Source organism: Cricetulus griseus, chromosome 5 (genome assembly GCF_003668045.3).
Source record: "Cricetulus griseus strain 17A/GY chromosome 5, alternate assembly CriGri-PICRH-1.0, whole genome shotgun sequence".
Lineage (NCBI taxonomy): Eukaryota > Metazoa > Chordata > Mammalia > Rodentia > Cricetidae > Cricetulus > Cricetulus griseus.
This window is the reverse complement of record NC_048598.1, coordinates 116718698-116734816: the sequence shown is the minus strand read 5'-3', so window position 1 is coordinate 116734816 and position 16119 is coordinate 116718698. Positions and strand designations below refer to the sequence as shown.

Sequence of the window (16119 nt, the reverse complement as noted above, 5' to 3'; positions counted from 1 at the left end):
TGTGAATAAGTCTCTAAATTCAGTTATTGAAAACCTCTAAGATATGCTTTTTGTCATAATTTTTGAAAAATATGAATACTGCAGTAGATATTTGAAGCTGAACCTAGCCGATGAACCTACCTAGAAGGCTGGTGTGAAAAAACCATGAATGAGGAGACCACATGGCTGTGAACATGTGTGCATATATGTGGGTGTCCATGCCCACATCTACCCACACACGTGTGTCTTGTAATCTCTTTCACTATGGGTTTTATACCCTGAAACCCTCACCTGCCCTGAAGGCCCCACTTCTAACCTATTAATAACTTTCCACTCTCTTCATACCTCTTAGTGGGCACCAAACTCCATAACAGCTTTTGAGGGGACAAACCATCTTTAAACCTTAACCTTCACTAAGAAAAACTTGCACAAGAAACAAGAAATTACTCAAAATGCTCTATTGAATGTCAGAGCACCTGCTGTTCTTGTAGGGGACCCAGGTTCGGTTCCTAGCACCCACATCAAACTCTAGTTTTAGGAGAAACCAACACTCTGACCTCCAAAGGTACCTGCACACACATGGTATGCATAAAATCCCATGGTAGATATGCACACACACATAAAAAAATAAATCTTTAAAAATCACCTTAGGCTCGTGAGATGATAGTAGAATTATTTTCCTTTTTATTTTCCAATTTTTCTATAAGGATGTATCAATTTTCTATAAGGATGTATTTTTATTTTATTTTTATGTGGTGTTTTGCCTCCATGTAGCCCAGTCTGGCCTCTAACTCACTATGTAGCTTAGGATAACCTTGAACCCCTAATCCTCCTGCCTCTACCTCCCAATGACTGAGATGACAAGAGAACACCTCTCACTGTGGCAGACTTCTACGGGCACTGGCATCATGGTGAGACAGGCAGGGCAGTGACAAATGATACACCTATAGACACTAACCCACATCTCTTGATAAGTGTGTCATATCTCTGTTGGATATCACCTAGGAGTGAAATTGCTAGGTCACAGAGTACACATTAGCTAAGGCCAGCTGTTCTCCAGTGTGTCTGGCCAGTGCCTATACTCAGTTTCCATAGAGGAAAGCTCCCAACACCCTTGCCCTCACCTCCATTTGGCCATTCTCTACTCTGCCGCTTTGGCCAGCTTGGCAATGTGGAGCATTGCCTTTGAGTTGAAGGAACTGAAAAATAAAAAAAACTTTACAGAAGGGACACATCTGAGTTACCAGTAGTGCCCCCAGCACAAGCCCAAAATGTTTGCAGGACTGAAAGGCTGACTGATGAGTTCACAGGGCTCTGAGTTCCCTCCTGTGCCCAGAGCACAGCCTCTCTCTAACGCACCTGTGTTCGCTGACATGCTCTCCAGGCACACTTGAGGCATTGAGAAGAAGGGCAATATTTTCCCCAAGAATAAAACTCAGGAGTAAGGTGGTCCTCTTCCTACTGTTTCCTCTACCCACCCCCACGCAAGCAGTGATCACCCTTGTACCCAAGGACTGCATCTGTTCTTGTCTGTTGCAGGGATCGGGACCTGATCAGCAAGTGCGGGGACGATGCCCGTATCTACATTATGTTCCAGTATCACCTCATCATTTACGTGCTCATCCTCTGCATCCCCTCCCTGGGCATCATTTTGCCTATTAACTACATTGGAGCTGCTCTGGGTAGGCAACGCTCAGTGGACTGTTGGCCCTGAGCCACTGGCAGCTTAGCAGCTTGGCTAAAACTTGGGCCTTGGGGGGCGGGTCTAGAAATCTGGCGTTTAGTCCTTTCTTTGGAAGACAGTTGTCATGAGTCCTTAGGTAAACTACTGCAGTTCCCTCATGTGCAGACCGGGGATGATACCGCCTTGATTGATCTAGGGTGTGGAATAGGACGAACTCATAGTTCAGCCTAGAACTGTCTCTAAATATCCTTGTGCTGTTGGAGGATGTGTGGCTCACCGGAGAGGCTTCTAACCTCTGCTTCTCCCTGACATATACCCTGATGGACACAGCTTTGTTCATGCAGAATTTGGTCATTAGGACATCTGCCCACACTCATTGTACCATGGCAGCATTGTGAGTGAGAGCTTGACTCCACAGCTTTTGCCCACATCTACTGAAAAAAAACAAAAAAACAAAAAAACCGCCCTCTCCCAAGCTGACCAAGAATTTAGCTTCTAAATCTGTTCCCTCCACTATTTAGACACAGGGAGAGACTTATGCCACGTACTTGATAATCTATAGGAGCTCATGGAACAGCAACTGTGTCTTCCTTAGAACTGTGGGAGGGTCAGAGCTGCCCAAAGGGCTGGTGTCCAGTGCTTTCTTCGGTATCCTGTTAGTAGACAGTTTTACCTCAATCCCAGGTTTTCCCTGTTTCTCCTCAGCCAGATGTAGACCTGAACAAATCTACGGTAGCATATTGAGTATGCACCAGATCTCAGCACCAGAGGCAGTGTGCTTGACATCCAGATTCTCATTCCAAGCACTCGCATGTGGCGAGGATAATGCAGGAGATTCAGAGGTTCTATGAAGCCTGGAACTGTCTGAACAGACAGATCAGTACCTGCAGCCAGAAAGATCTACCTGCTTCCAAAGAGACAATGTCCCATTTTCTGGAGTTTGGGGTTCTTGTTGGGATTGTGGCCAGCATTGCTAATGTCATTGGTCTGATGGTGGCTAGACAGCCTTCTGGTTCCCTCAAAACTAGTTTGCTGGCCGTCTGCTAGGTGCCAGTCATGCTCTGGGGATTCCCTATAGACACTTGGTCTCACAGATTAAAGCCCAAGTCCGTGCCACCCAGGAGGGTGATGCTTTTGCTGGAAGCTGGGGACAAGTCAGGGGACCAGGAGGAAAAGCATATGTAAGCAAGCGTCTCTAGATCCTTGGCATTTGTTCAGGAGCCTTGAATTCTGTCCCCACCATTGCCCCCAGCAGTGTAGAGACCAGGATCTCTTCTCTCTTTCAGACTGGAGCAGCCACTTTAGTCGGACCACCATTGTCAATGTCTCCACAGAGTAGGTACCTGATGTTCACTCCCATTCTACTGATTGGGTGCTGGTGGGGAAAGACAGGCTAACGTGTTGGTGCCCAACTCTGTGCTGATGCGGCAGGCCTGGTTTATTTGGAATCCAGGTCCTGAGTGGGATGCCAGAAGTTACATTCTCCTGGAGGGGAAGGAATCATAATGCCTTAGTTTCCTCATCTTTCTTGAGTGGAACTCCCCACACTGGGCATTCCTGAGGACTAGAGAAACGATCCTATTGTGTGGTGTGTTAGTTAAGGCTACTATTGCTGTGAGGAAACACCATGACCAAAAAAGCAAGTTGGGGAGAGCTTATTTGGCTTATACTTGCACACTGTAGTCTATCACTGAAGGAAGTCAGGACAGGAACTCAAACAGGACAGGAGCCTGGAGGCAGGAGCTGATGCAGAGGCCATGGAGGGGAGCTGCTTACTGACATACTCTACATGGCTTGCTCAGCCTGCTTTCTTATAGAACCCAGGACCACCAGCCCAGGGATGGTATCAGCCACCATGGGCTGGACCCTCCCTCATTAATCATTAAGAAAATGCCCTATTTCTGGATCTTGTGGAGTCATTTTCTCAATTGTGCTTCCCTCCCCTCAGATGACTCTAGCTTGTGTCAAGCTGACATAAAATTAGTCAGCATGCTTAGTATATCTGCTCCTGAGAAGACCCTGTAGCAGGGCAGGAGTAGGGAATATTCAAGATGCAGTATCCTTGACAATCCCAGGTTCAAGTCATCCCTCAAGGAATGGAGTGGCTCACTGGACCTCCAGTCTGCACTTCTGATGTCCATAACAGGACAATCAGATGCTAGGTTCAGGCTTCACTGCTGCCATCTACTGGCCATCCTTTGGCTCTGCCTCTGGGAAAATCCTTGCTCCAGATTCAGTCCTGAAGCATGGGAAACACCCTAGGACACCATCCTTGAGTTCCTTCCCAATTTCAGGCCAGGAGCCAGCCAACCTGATTGGTAGCCACATCAGCCTGAACTGAGCCAGATGTGGCCCTGCTTGTCTATGCTAAGGTTCACTAAATGGCTTGGCCAGCTGCTTCCTGACCAAACTGTAGAAGCAGTTCCCTGAGGTGTGAACGGGATCTATCCCGCCTCACCCCTACCTGCTTTACACCTCTAACCGTGCCCCCCGCCCCGACCCCGTGTCATTGGCCTCAGAACAGTCTAGCATTGCTAGACCTCTCTGATGAGCAGTATGGGGCTGCAGCATCCTCTCCCATCTTCCACCAGCCAGCTCTGCCCACCCTAGTAATGTCAGCTGGAGCAGAGCCACCAGCATTCCCTGAGCCGGTCATTCTGAGGTGCCTCGTATCCCTTCCCGAGGAGTGGGATCCCATAGAGCAGCAGGGGACCCTCAGTGTATGTGACTAACTCTGCACAGTGCCAAAATGCTCTTTAAGGAGCCTGCCCTTGCCCCGATGTAGAATCTGAGTGGCTAGGCATGTAGGTAGGTGGAAGGAAGCCTGTGGTGGGGCAGGCCCTGAGCCAGAAGGAGTAGACCCGGCTTGCTCTCCTCAAGCCACACCACTCAAGCTTCCAAACAGTAACCTTGACACAACTTCCTGTGAGCTGCAAGCGAGGGTGGAAGCAGAGCCCAGTGGCCACCAGCCCTCTTCTACTCCAGGAAGTGAGATTGCCTGCCCTCCCTCTCCCTTCATATGGCCCAGTAACTCCTCCCTCAGCCTGCTGGGCATCTGTGAGCTGAGGGATGGGTACCCACACACATGGGCAGCTGTGTCTCTTCCCAGTGACCTTAGGCAGTTAGCCGCTGCCCTGGCCCTCCTTTCCCTATATAAATGAGGGATAGGTTAGGGAACTACCCTAAAGGTCTGATGAAAAGATACAAAAAAAGAGCTTAGTCCCACCCTGGATCTGGTCCATTGGAAGTCCTGTTTGTAGTGGTGGGAGGGATGTTTGGGCATACTGATGGTGTAATGGGAGTATAGCAACCCTGTGGGGCTCCAGAGGCCTGCAGCACGTATGAATCTTGTGTTCCACCCTCACCCCCACCCTCAGGAGTAAGTTCCTGTGGCTGCATAGCTTGTTCGCTTTCTTGTACTTCCTCGTCAACTTTGCCTTCATGGGCCATCACTGCTTAGGATTTGTGCCCAAGAAGAACCGCAAGGTGAGTATGTGAAGGATTTGCTCCCCAGTGTCACAAAAGTGCCATTTTGGCTCTCCCTGAGGGAGGAGGGTCTCCCTCCAGCAGGAGCAAGCCCTTGCCTTCTTCTACCCCTGCATGCCCTTTCCTCTACATCCCCCGCCCTGGGATCCCACTTGCTAAGCCATGAAAGCCCCTCACACTGGGTGGGAAGTAGCTGTTCAGGGTTGCCTCCCGTGTTCTGTCTCTTCTGCCCTGGGAACTCTGGAAGCTGGCTTAGAGTGTGTGTCCTAGAATATTCCCAGCCTGGGATGTGAGGAGTTGGGGATAATTCCCACCCTTGTCCAACTCCCTGACTGAGGGCTGTACTTGGAGACTTGGTTTCTCTGTTTTTATTGTAATTATTTCTTTGTTTTTAAGTGTGTGTGTGTGTGTGTGTGTGTGTGTGTGTGTGTGTGTATGCTCATGTGTAGGTATAGTCACTCACATGGAGTCCAAAACAGAACATCAGGAGTCCTGCTCTGTCATTCTCTGCCTTATTCTCTTGGGACAAGGACTCTCATTGAACCTAGAATAAGGTTAGCTGCCAACAAGCCCCAGTGATCCTCCTGTCTCTGACTCCCACAGTGCTGAGGGCAGGCTTGGCCACACCTGGCTTTTTACATGGATGCTAAGAATCTGAGCTCAGTTCCTCATGCTTAGGCAGTAAGTGTTCATAACCCATTGAGCCCATCTCCCCAGACCAAGTCTTCATCTCTTGACCTACACATACCTTCAAGGCCAAGAAAACCTACTCAGGCAATCTCAGGGCTGAGGTAGGCCACAGCCTCTGCTGTACAGACCTCAATGCTGAAGGGGTCGCAGATGGGCAGCTGCTTGGGCGAGGACCCTGAAAAGGGTACGGCCTTTGGGTTATCTGTGCTCTGTGGGGAAGGGCACCCATGGGCATGAGCATCCATAGCTTCAATCTTAGCTCAGGAGAGCAGGATTTACTCCTTTGAGCTTACCTGTTCTAGGACAGATTCACTTTAACCTATCCGGGAGTGTAGATCACACACCCTGAAGTTGCCACCCCAAGCACTCCAGCCAGCCGGGTACAGAGGCTGGGACACCGAGCTGCTTCAGGTTTGCTCATTGTTACCGGAAGCTGAGGCTGCAGGACTCATCCTTTGTGGTAGTTTGTCAGAGTGTCACCTTGAATGGATCAGGAGGATGTTATCCAGCTGCAGAGTAAAATAGGAAGTTTGGGCAAGACACCCTAGTTCCTCTTCAGTCTTGCTGTGTTAGTCAACTTTCTGTTACTGTAACGATGTTTCCGAGGGAATCAACCTAAAAAGAGGGAAGGTTTGTTTTGCCTCACAGTTTTGGTTTTATTTCGTACTCAGTAGGCGCCATTGCTTTGGGGCCTGTGGTGAGACAGTGCATCACGGTAGAAGCAGGTGGCAGGAGGAGGTTACTCACCTCAAAGCGACAGGCAAATAGGAGGGGTTGGTGTACCCTGTGAGGGCACACTACTGGACATCTAAGACACTCTGCTTAGATAACCCTCCTCTCAAAGTCTTCATCTTTTTCCCATGGCTTTAGCTGTTGACCATCGCATTTGCTCCCAGATCCAGGCCCTTAGAATACTAGGGATTGCTCCAGCAACACAAGGTTTTACACTAGAAACGTAGGTAGTTCGGCGAGACTGAAAGTCACAGTGGGGTTGTACCATCCGCAAGCGGACACAAATGATCCTTCCTAGAAGGGGAGATGTGGTCCTTCACCTTGGCTCTGGTTCTCCCTTCCTGACCTCAGCTGTTAGGCAGGGGTTTCCAGCTGGAGCACAGAGACTAACCACGGCCTGTTTTGTTGATTTTGGGGGAGCTACAGGATGCTAGCCAGCAGCTCGCTTTAGCAGGGGGACTCTAGGAAGCAGGCAGCGTAGTCGGGGCAGAGGCTTGCTCTTCTGGGGCTCTGGGCCACTAAGGACCCATATAGCTAGCATTCTTTCGGAAGCACATCCTCCTCTCCCCCAACCCCAGATCACGAGGACACTGATGATCACCTACGTACCCACTGAAATCCAGGATCCAGAGATCATCAGCAGGCACTTCCAGTAAGTGGTAGCCTGGGCTGTGTTGAGCATCGCATCCTCCCAGCATCCCCCCCCTCCCCCGGGTTCTCATAGGAATGTGAGTTGGCACAGAATTCCAGGGCTAGAGACATTCCTGGTAGTGGTCCTCTCTGGACTCAGCTAAGGATCAACTATTTAGAATGGAGAGGGCCACTAAGGCTGCAACAGGGTTCTAGAGGCCCTTGTATGGCATAGGTGAGAGGCAAAGGGGGCCACTAACTTTTTCTTGTGGCTTCAGCTACTCATTCCAGGGAGACCCTGCTTCCCAACCGTCTTAGTCCCCAAACCCTGGACCCAGGGATGCTGCTCCTTATCTCTCAAAAGTAGCTCCTTCCCAGGCCCCTGGTGTTTGTAAAATGACCATATCCTGTTCTGAATCATCTGTAAAGGATACTTCAAGTCTCAGATGACTGGGTCTAAACCCCAAAGGTAGCTCAGCCTTAGGTGCAAGGATGGATGTCGTTCCAAGAGGCAGGAACCACAGGCAGTAGAGTCTCCCATCCCTGCGGGCTGTGACACTAACTAGGGAGTGAAGTTGCTCAACCCAGCCCCACAGGCTGATTCAATATCTGTGTTTGTGACTGCAGTGAGGCCTATCCTGAGTGTATGGTGACCAGAGTCCATTTCTGCTATGATGTCAGGACCCTCGTTGACTTGGATGATCAAAGGTAATATCACAGAGGGGCCTGCTGGCATCTGGGGTGAGGGAGCAAGGAAAGGATGGCACTTTCTCTGTTGGTCACTGACCAGAGAAATTTCCCTCATTGCCCACCGCTGCCAGGCGCCATGCCATGCGGGGCAGACTCTACTACGCGGCCAAGGCTAAGAAGAGCGGGAAGGTGATGATCAAGATTCACCCCTGCTCCCGTCTGTGTTTCTGCAAGTGCTGTACCTGCTTCAAGGAGGTAACTGACCAGGGTGTTGGGAACATTAGGGAAAAGGTGGGAGGTTGGGCTCCAGAATGGTCTCTTGCCTAAGTCCCCATTTCCCGGGCCCATTCAGGCCTAGCCTGGTGGTCCAGAACCTCTCTCGCCTAAACCCTGTATCCTTGTGCATATAAAGAGGAGCAAAAACCTTTCTTGGGTTCCCTTCTAGGGCTTGCTTTTGTCTGCCTTCTGATCCTAGACAGATAGACCAGAGGGAACATGGCAGCCTGCAGTAGGTGGCCAAGCTTCAGGCTTCCAAAGCCACCAGGGCAAAAACAGTTGGAAAAATAGAATCCACCTTGTCCCTTGACCCCTATGACTAGAGAGGTCTCAGGCACTTGGAGCCCTGTGTCCGTTAGACTAAAAGAATGCCCAACCCCTGAAGTTCACTTGAGTCTGAAGTATTCATTAACCACCCTGTGCCTCAATGTCCCCAAATCTAAGGGCAAGAGGTGAATTGAAGAGTCAGTGTGTAGCTGTTCCAGGGGTGAAGGGCTTCTGGCTGCATCTGAGAGCCCTGGAGCCAAGCCAGGCCTCCATGGCCCTGGCCTCTCCAGCTCTGAGGGCCTCCTCTTGCCCCAGGTAGATGCGGAGCAGTATTACAGTGAGCTGGAGGAGCAGCTGACCGACGAGTTCAATGCAGAGCTTAATCGTGTCCGGCTGAAGCGGCTTGACCTGATCTTTGTCACCTTCCAGGATGCCAGGACAGTGAAACGGTGGGTGCTGAGTGTCATGAATCTCAGATGACCAGAGTTCAAACTCAGGTAATGTAGATGATGCGAGAGGCAGGAACTGCAGGCGGCTCTGAGCCTGCCATCCCTATGGGCTCTGCTTCTCAAACACCACACTCTTATCCTCACCCATCTTAAGGGTCAGAGGATCCAGTCTCCCTCCAGCTGCGGTGTCTTCCCATGGCTCCCTTTCTGGTAGCTACCATGTTGCTGTCCCTTTCTGTTGCTGTCCCATGGCTGTACCAGTTCTCTGGTGGGCCTCAATTTAGAATGTTCTAGAAGGATTTTTAGCACTGAACTAAATGCATGGGAACTCCAGAACTGGTCTCAAAAGGATTGTGGGGCCCTCTTCTCCCTGGTGTGAACCTTACAATGCTTGGGCACTATGTAAAGTGCCTTCTTCCACCCAACCCTATAAAGGAGTACACAGCCTAGATGTTAGTCACAAATAATAGCGCACAATTTTCTAAGCCACTTAAACCCTCAAACCTCTTTTTTTAAGTTTTTATTTTATATTATGGGTATGTGTGTTTTGCCTACATGTATATCTGTGCACCGGTTGTATGCCTGGAGCTCGGGGTGGCCAGCAGAGGGCGTCAGGTATTCTGGGACTGGAGTTACAGAGGGTTGTAAGCAGCCATGTGGGTACTGGGAATTGAACCCAAGTCCTCTGGAAGAGCAGCCAGTGTTCTTAATCATTGGGCCATCTCTCCATCCCTCAAACAACAACTATTTCTCCTTTGCCTCCTCCTCCCTTCCTACCTGCCTTTCTTTCTTTTTTTTTTTTTTTGTTGTTTTGGTTTTTTGAGACAAAGTTTCTCTGTGTATCTCTGGCTGTCCTGGAATTCCCTCTGTAGACCAGGGATCTACCTGTCTCTTGCCTCTTGAGTGCTGAGATAAAAGGTACCAGTATCCCTGGCCCCTCAAACTTATGTGTCTAGTTTGGTTGCTGATTCCTGCCCTTTTCACTCCCCAGTGAGTTGGCAAGGGACATATAGATTCTTCATTATTATTATTAATTATTATTTGTGTGTATATGTGTTTGTGTTTTGTATAAAGCAATACCCCTAGATAAGGGAAGATTGTTCTTTCTTAAAACATCACTAGATGGCAGAGATCTGAGCCTTCATTAAAGCAGAATGTGTCAGAAGGTCAAAGACTGGGCTTTAACACCAGTGTGTACCCTCTCCAGTGGCATCTCAATTTAGAAATCTGTGCAACTGAGATTCTGCTTTTCACCAGAAAACATAGATTCAGGGCCACAGGAAGAACTCTGGAGCCTGGGGTCACTAATGCTGACCTGAGTTGAAGCTGGCTCCTTCCTATAACCTTAAAGGAGAAGCTCATCTGTGCATTGCTACTGCTACTAACTGAGGCAGGAGCTGAGGACCCTGGGGCCTGCTCCTCTTCCTGGATAGTCTAGACACCTCTAATACCCTCTCCCCCAGATACTGTACATTAGGGAATGTCCATTTCTAAGGTCCTGGGAGACTTAACGAAGGCTTTGAGAATTCCCCTGAAGTGGTGTAGCCCCAACGGTGGGACTAGTCATGGTGGCTCTAGAACCCTGGGATATGATTCTCTGAAGTGTTTCTCTCCCTACCCCAGACCTATGTCTCTTCTTCATTTCATCTCTGTAGCATCCAGAAAGATTACAAGTGCATCCAGTGTGGTATGCGCCCCAAGCAGTCCTCAGTAACAACCATCATCAAAAACTACCAATGGAGGGTTGTTGATGCCCCTCACCCCAAAGACATCATTTGGTAAGCCTCTTCTGTGTCCCTCTCTGTCTCTGGGATTGAAGACAGCTACGGGACAGAGCCTGTTCTCTCTACTTTATTTCCCAACAGAGAATCCATGGGGACTAGATTCAGAACTGTCCAAACCCAGCTCCCACTGGACTCTGCTGTGTGCTTCCTTGAGTGTCATAGCCCCTGCCTATCACATGGCCACCTTTACCATGGAAGGGACCAACCTTGGGGAAAGTTTTCACTGTAGCTTCTCACTAACACTTTGAAACATATTCTGGGCCTTTACAAATGGTGACCCTAAGGAGAAATATCAGTGACCACTGCACATAGGACCAGGCCCACACCTGGCTTACAGAAAAAGTAGTGTTCTCTCTCTCTTTCTGGACTGAGACCTTGGCCTAAGTGTGTCTTTCTTCTCTCCCTCCCTTCCCAGGAAACACCTGTCCATCCGCCGTTTCCAATGGTGGACTCGCTTTATTGCAATCAACACCTCCCTCTTCATCCTCTTCTTCTTCCTTACCACGCCCGCCATCATCATCAACACCATCGACATGTACAATGTCACCCGCCCCATCGAGAATTTGCAGGTACCTCCTCTGCTCAGGCTAGGCCTGGGGCTCCTGAGAAAGGTCCTAGTACTTTTATAGCAACAGCATGTTGGAGGTCGAGTGGTGTCACAGGTAGGGTAGAGTGTCCAGAGTTCCAAATAGGACAGATGTGGGCCTTTGCCCACATCTCTCGGGGACAGGTTGGAGAATAGAGGAGCTGTAGGTAGGTCCTGGTGAATCCAAGGATGGGTGGTCCAGAGAATGTGGGCTTAGAGGGTACTGATGGATTGAGCCCCTCTAAGCCAGTTGGGGCTCTGTAGGGTGCAGCAGGCATTAACAGCTCTGTTCTCAGCAGGCTCCCTTGGCTCCTGGTAAGAGCAGAGGGTAAAGAAGAGTAGGACGAGCCCCAACACAGCCTTTGGAAAGAAAGTGAGACCTCAGCCTTCTTCCTCTCCTAGTGCCCCATCAAAGTACTTCCTCACATTAGAGGTCAAGGAACACTGGCCCAGTTCTTCAAATCCTGTGCCCTTCATGCTGTTCTAATGAGCCAGAATGCTTCTCTACCCATAGCACCCCTTCTCTATTCGCAGTAAAACAACCCACCCCCCCACACACAAACCCACACATATGTATGTATTATACACACATACACAGACATATATACAGAGACACACATATGCACACACAGAGACACATGTATAGACATTCACATGCACACAAATAGACACACACACACACACACACACACACACACACACACACACACACACACACGTGCGTGCCCACGCGTGCATATGCACACACATGTATGGCTATACCACTTTTGCGTCTGTCTCAAATCTGTAAGAGGCACAGGCCATATGCATGCTGTAAACCTCTCTGCTCCCGTAGGTCTTCCTCCTTCCTGACCCTTCCCAAGATGCCCCACACTCACACATCATAGTTCAGGCAGTGTTATCCTTGAGTCCTGAAACATGAGTCCCAACAGCTGCCCTAGCAGTAGGGTAAAGTCACTAAAGAAACCTCAGGTTGTCTCTCCCATGACCAGAGCATAGAAGCCCCTTGTGGACTTACTTGACCTTGTGGTGTGAGCCTCTGTCTCCTCCAGCAGGTGAACTTCGGGCCAGGAAGGCACTCAAGAAAGGCCAGGACCATTCTGTAGCCTTAGGGAAAGCACACTTGTTCTTGATGGGGCTGAAGGTGGGGAGGTGTGGCTGGGGAGAACCAGGGTGTCCTTTGAGGGGAAGGGGCTTCTTGTGCTGATGCCTCTCCTGCCCTCCCCTGCCTCCCCTCCAGAGCCCAGTTGTGACCCAGTTCTTTCCCTCTGTCCTGCTCTGGGCCTTCACAGTGATAATGCCTTTCGTGGTCTACTTCTCCGCCTTCCTAGAGGCCCACTGGACCAGGTGAGCTGGGGGCTCCTCTCCTTCCCCAGGTGGTTCTTGCCCCCCGGCCTCTTCCTCTTTCCTACCAGCCCAGCACTTGGGCCCTTCATCGAGTCTAAAGCTGAAAACTGACATGGGATGGTTTTGATATTTGAAACTGTCTCAGAAGACCAGAGGTCTTGGACTGTCGCCTGGCCTTTGGCCTTGGATCTATAGATTAAGGGTTACTATCTAAGGGGAAGGGAGGCCCAAACCAAGCGCTGCTGAGATTGCCCTCTCTGCCTTCAACCTCCATGGAGGGGTTAAAGCTGTAGGCATAAATGCTGTGATTCAAAAGTCCCATCTGCAGAGCCTCGGGTAAGCAGCCAAGGCCACAGCAGGAGTCCAGGTACTCAATGACATGGAGCATCGTTGGCTCATACAAAAATCAATGTTTCCAAATTCAAGAAATTTTCTATTTATTAATGCTAATACTTCCATGGTGGTAGGTAACTGGGTAGATTATGTTAGCCATATGGCTTAATGTCTGGATCACAAAACTGAGTTTCTACATCCAAAATTCCTGCCACTCTACCAGGTGGTAAGCTATGGGTTACCTAATAGAAATCCTTTACTGGCCTGTCCTATAGTCAAGGACATAGCTCACATAAATTGCTGAAATTCGTTGGTAATGTGTCTTTGATTCAGAGATGTCAAATGCATGGCATGCCTTTTGTCTCCTTCCTGTGCCCAGGACAGACATTACTAGTTGATCATACTGTCCATTCCTGCTGTTACCAGATACAGTACACAGTGAAAAGAGCATTGGGCTGAACTACAGAGCAATTTCCCTGTCCAGTCATCTGGTTTTCCTCTCCCTCTCCTTCTCACTGTCTTATGTAGTTAGGTCTTTGATTCTTTTGTTTGTCTGCTTTGTTTGGTTTTGTTGAGACAGGGTCTGTCTCCATAGATAGCTCTGGCTGTACTGGAACTTGCTCTGAAGACCAGGCTGGCCTTGAACTCTGAGATCCACCAGGCCCGGCCTCCCAGTGCTAGGATTAAAGACATGTGCCACCATACCCAGCTCAGATCTTTGATATTATTTATTCTGTCTTATACACTGATAAATGTTTCTCTTCAATTCCTTGCAGGTCAAGTCAGAATGTCATCATAATGCACAAATGCTACATCTTTCTGGTGTTTATGGTGGTCATTCTGCCCTCCATGGGCCTGACCAGGTACCTCACTCTCAGTTATCACCCCTGCCTCAGCCGGGCTCAGCCTGGCGCTGAAGTCTCCTTTCAGATAGTCTAGGCCTCCCATGGTTGCCAAAAGTCTCCTCAAATGACAGCCCCATGCCTGTCACAGGTGTAGCTTGAGCCAGGTATCACACCAGCTGTAGAGTTCACATTACCAAGTGAACTCTGCTTCAGCTTGGAAGACAAGGCAGACAAGGCATCCCTGAGAGAGAGAGAGAGAGAGAGAGAGAGAGAGAGAGAGAGAGAGAGAGAGAGAGAGAGAGAGAGAGAACTTGGAGAGAGATAGCAAAGATCTGTTGCAGAAAGTGGTCTTGAGCTGGATGGCCAACAACAAAGGATGCAGAATGGCTTGGTGTTTAAAAGGAAGAGTGTAGGATAACTGGCCAGCGAGCATTATGTCAGGGGCTCAGGGGATTGGTGAGGGAGAATGGAAAGTAGGAAGAATTCAGGCTAGGAATTGAGCCCTAGGCTGTAGCACTGAACACTATAACTGAAGGTCTAATTTTGTTCTTCATTCTAGTTTGAATGTGTTTTTGCGCTGGCTCTTTGACATCTACTATCTTGAACATGCAACCATCAGGTTCCAGTAAGTATTCTTGGGTGTACACGGGGTTTTCTGTGTGTCTGCACTGGGGCAGACATGTGTACCCTTCCCTCGCCCATCCCTGCATCAGTGGTACCCAGGAGTAGATAGATATAGATGGAAGCATCCCTAGAAGATTGTCCTGTGCTTTGGTCCCCTTTGGCAATCTGGTAAAACCCAGGGACCTCTTCTTGGAGTCACTGGAGTTTCATAAGAAGCTACCACAAAAGTGTACAAGATGGGCACCCATGTGTCCTCATATAGATTTCCTCATTGATAACGTTTTCATGAATATGGTGTCATATAAGAAAGAACCAGGAACCTCATGTTGGTACAGTCCACAAAGCTGATCTCCGGTTTTCACCCACACCAGGCAGTGTATGTGTATAAAACACATGGAGCACACTATTACCAGAGGCAAGGGAGATTGCTCAGTGGTTAAGAGTGAATAGTGTTCTAGAAAAGGACAAGAGTTCAATTCCCAGCACCCATGAGGTGGCTCAAAACTGCCTGTAACCCCAACTCAATGGAGTCCAATGCCCATTTCTGGCCTCCCATATGTGGGCACACACTGTTGTTGGTTATTCTATTTTACTTTTTGGGGCTCTTTGTTCTTTGGGGAGCCTACCACCCAGCTCCCAAATAAATTACACACGGAGTCTTATTCTTACTTAAGAATACCTGGCCTTATCTTGGCTTGTTTCTAGCTAGTTTTAAAAAAATTAACCAGTCTACCCTTTTCCTCTGGGCTTTTATCTTTCTCTATTTCTGTATACCTTTCTTTACTTCTTTCTCTGTGGATTGCTGTGTAGCTTGGTAGCTGGGTGGCTGCCCCCTGGAGTCTTCCTCTTCTCCTCTTTCTCTTTCCTCAATCTCTTTTTCTTCTATTTATTCTCTCTGCCTGGCAGCCCCACCTATCCTTTCTCCCACCTAGATATTGGCTATTCAGCTCTTTTTTAGACCCATCAGGTGTTTTAGACAAGCCAAGTATGACAGCTTCACAGAGCTAAACAAATGCAACATAAAAGAATGCAGCACACCATTGCATCATTAAACAAATGTTCCATAGCATAAACAAATGTAACAGACCTTAAAATTATATTCCACAACAACACACATATACCCACCTTTTTGATATAAAATGAAATAAGATAAAATAAATAGTTATCAAAATGTTTTACAGATTTGTAGCAATTAACCCATCAATAAGACAACACTTTTTAAATAGAAACAATGTAAAGTTCCTTTTTTTTGTTTATGTTACAGACTCCAGTGTGAAGGCTGATTAATTATGGAATGAGGACATTAAAATTGGGGGGAGACAAAATCTATGATGTGCATTATGTTTAAAATATGACCTTTCATTGATTTTTTTTCATGATTACAGTGTTTGAAAACCCCAGTTTTCAAAGACACAATGCAAATGACCTTTACCTTCCCACAGTTTGCTCGTCGAGGCAAGGACCAGAATCGTCCAAGTTTTCTACAATAAAACTGACACTGAAATCACAGAAAGTTGCCTTTCTAGGGTGAATGGCTTCGTCTTTGGCTAGGAATATATCTTCAGTATACTTCACTTATAACACAGTAGTGCTTGTTAGTCACCTTCAATACTGTGAAGAAGGAATATGAATCGTGTTGTTTTCAGACATGAATCCTACCCAACTCAAGATTCTCCTGCCTCAGCTTCCTATGGGAATCACACCTAGGGTCTTGTGC

The 16119-nt window shown here is 48.4% G+C and overlaps 1 protein-coding gene across 1 annotated transcript in view; it reads left to right on the top strand.

The window, feature by feature from the left end:
• The window catches only part of Tmem63c (transmembrane protein 63C), a 37477-nt gene that overhangs the window by 11946 nt on the left and 9412 nt on the right, over positions 1-16119 (top strand). The window contains exons 6-17 of the mRNA XM_027418601.2: positions 1519-1661; positions 2950-2998; positions 5041-5149; positions 7150-7223; positions 7829-7909; positions 8023-8146; positions 8750-8883; positions 10539-10661; positions 11083-11236; positions 12494-12600; positions 13710-13796; positions 14338-14403. Of these exons, the coding sequence (XP_027274402.2) occupies positions 1519-1661; positions 2950-2998; positions 5041-5149; positions 7150-7223; positions 7829-7909; positions 8023-8146; positions 8750-8883; positions 10539-10661; positions 11083-11236; positions 12494-12600; positions 13710-13796; positions 14338-14403 (1251 nt within the window). The remainder of the gene's footprint in view (positions 1-1518; positions 1662-2949; positions 2999-5040; positions 5150-7149; positions 7224-7828; positions 7910-8022; positions 8147-8749; positions 8884-10538; positions 10662-11082; positions 11237-12493; positions 12601-13709; positions 13797-14337; positions 14404-16119) is intronic.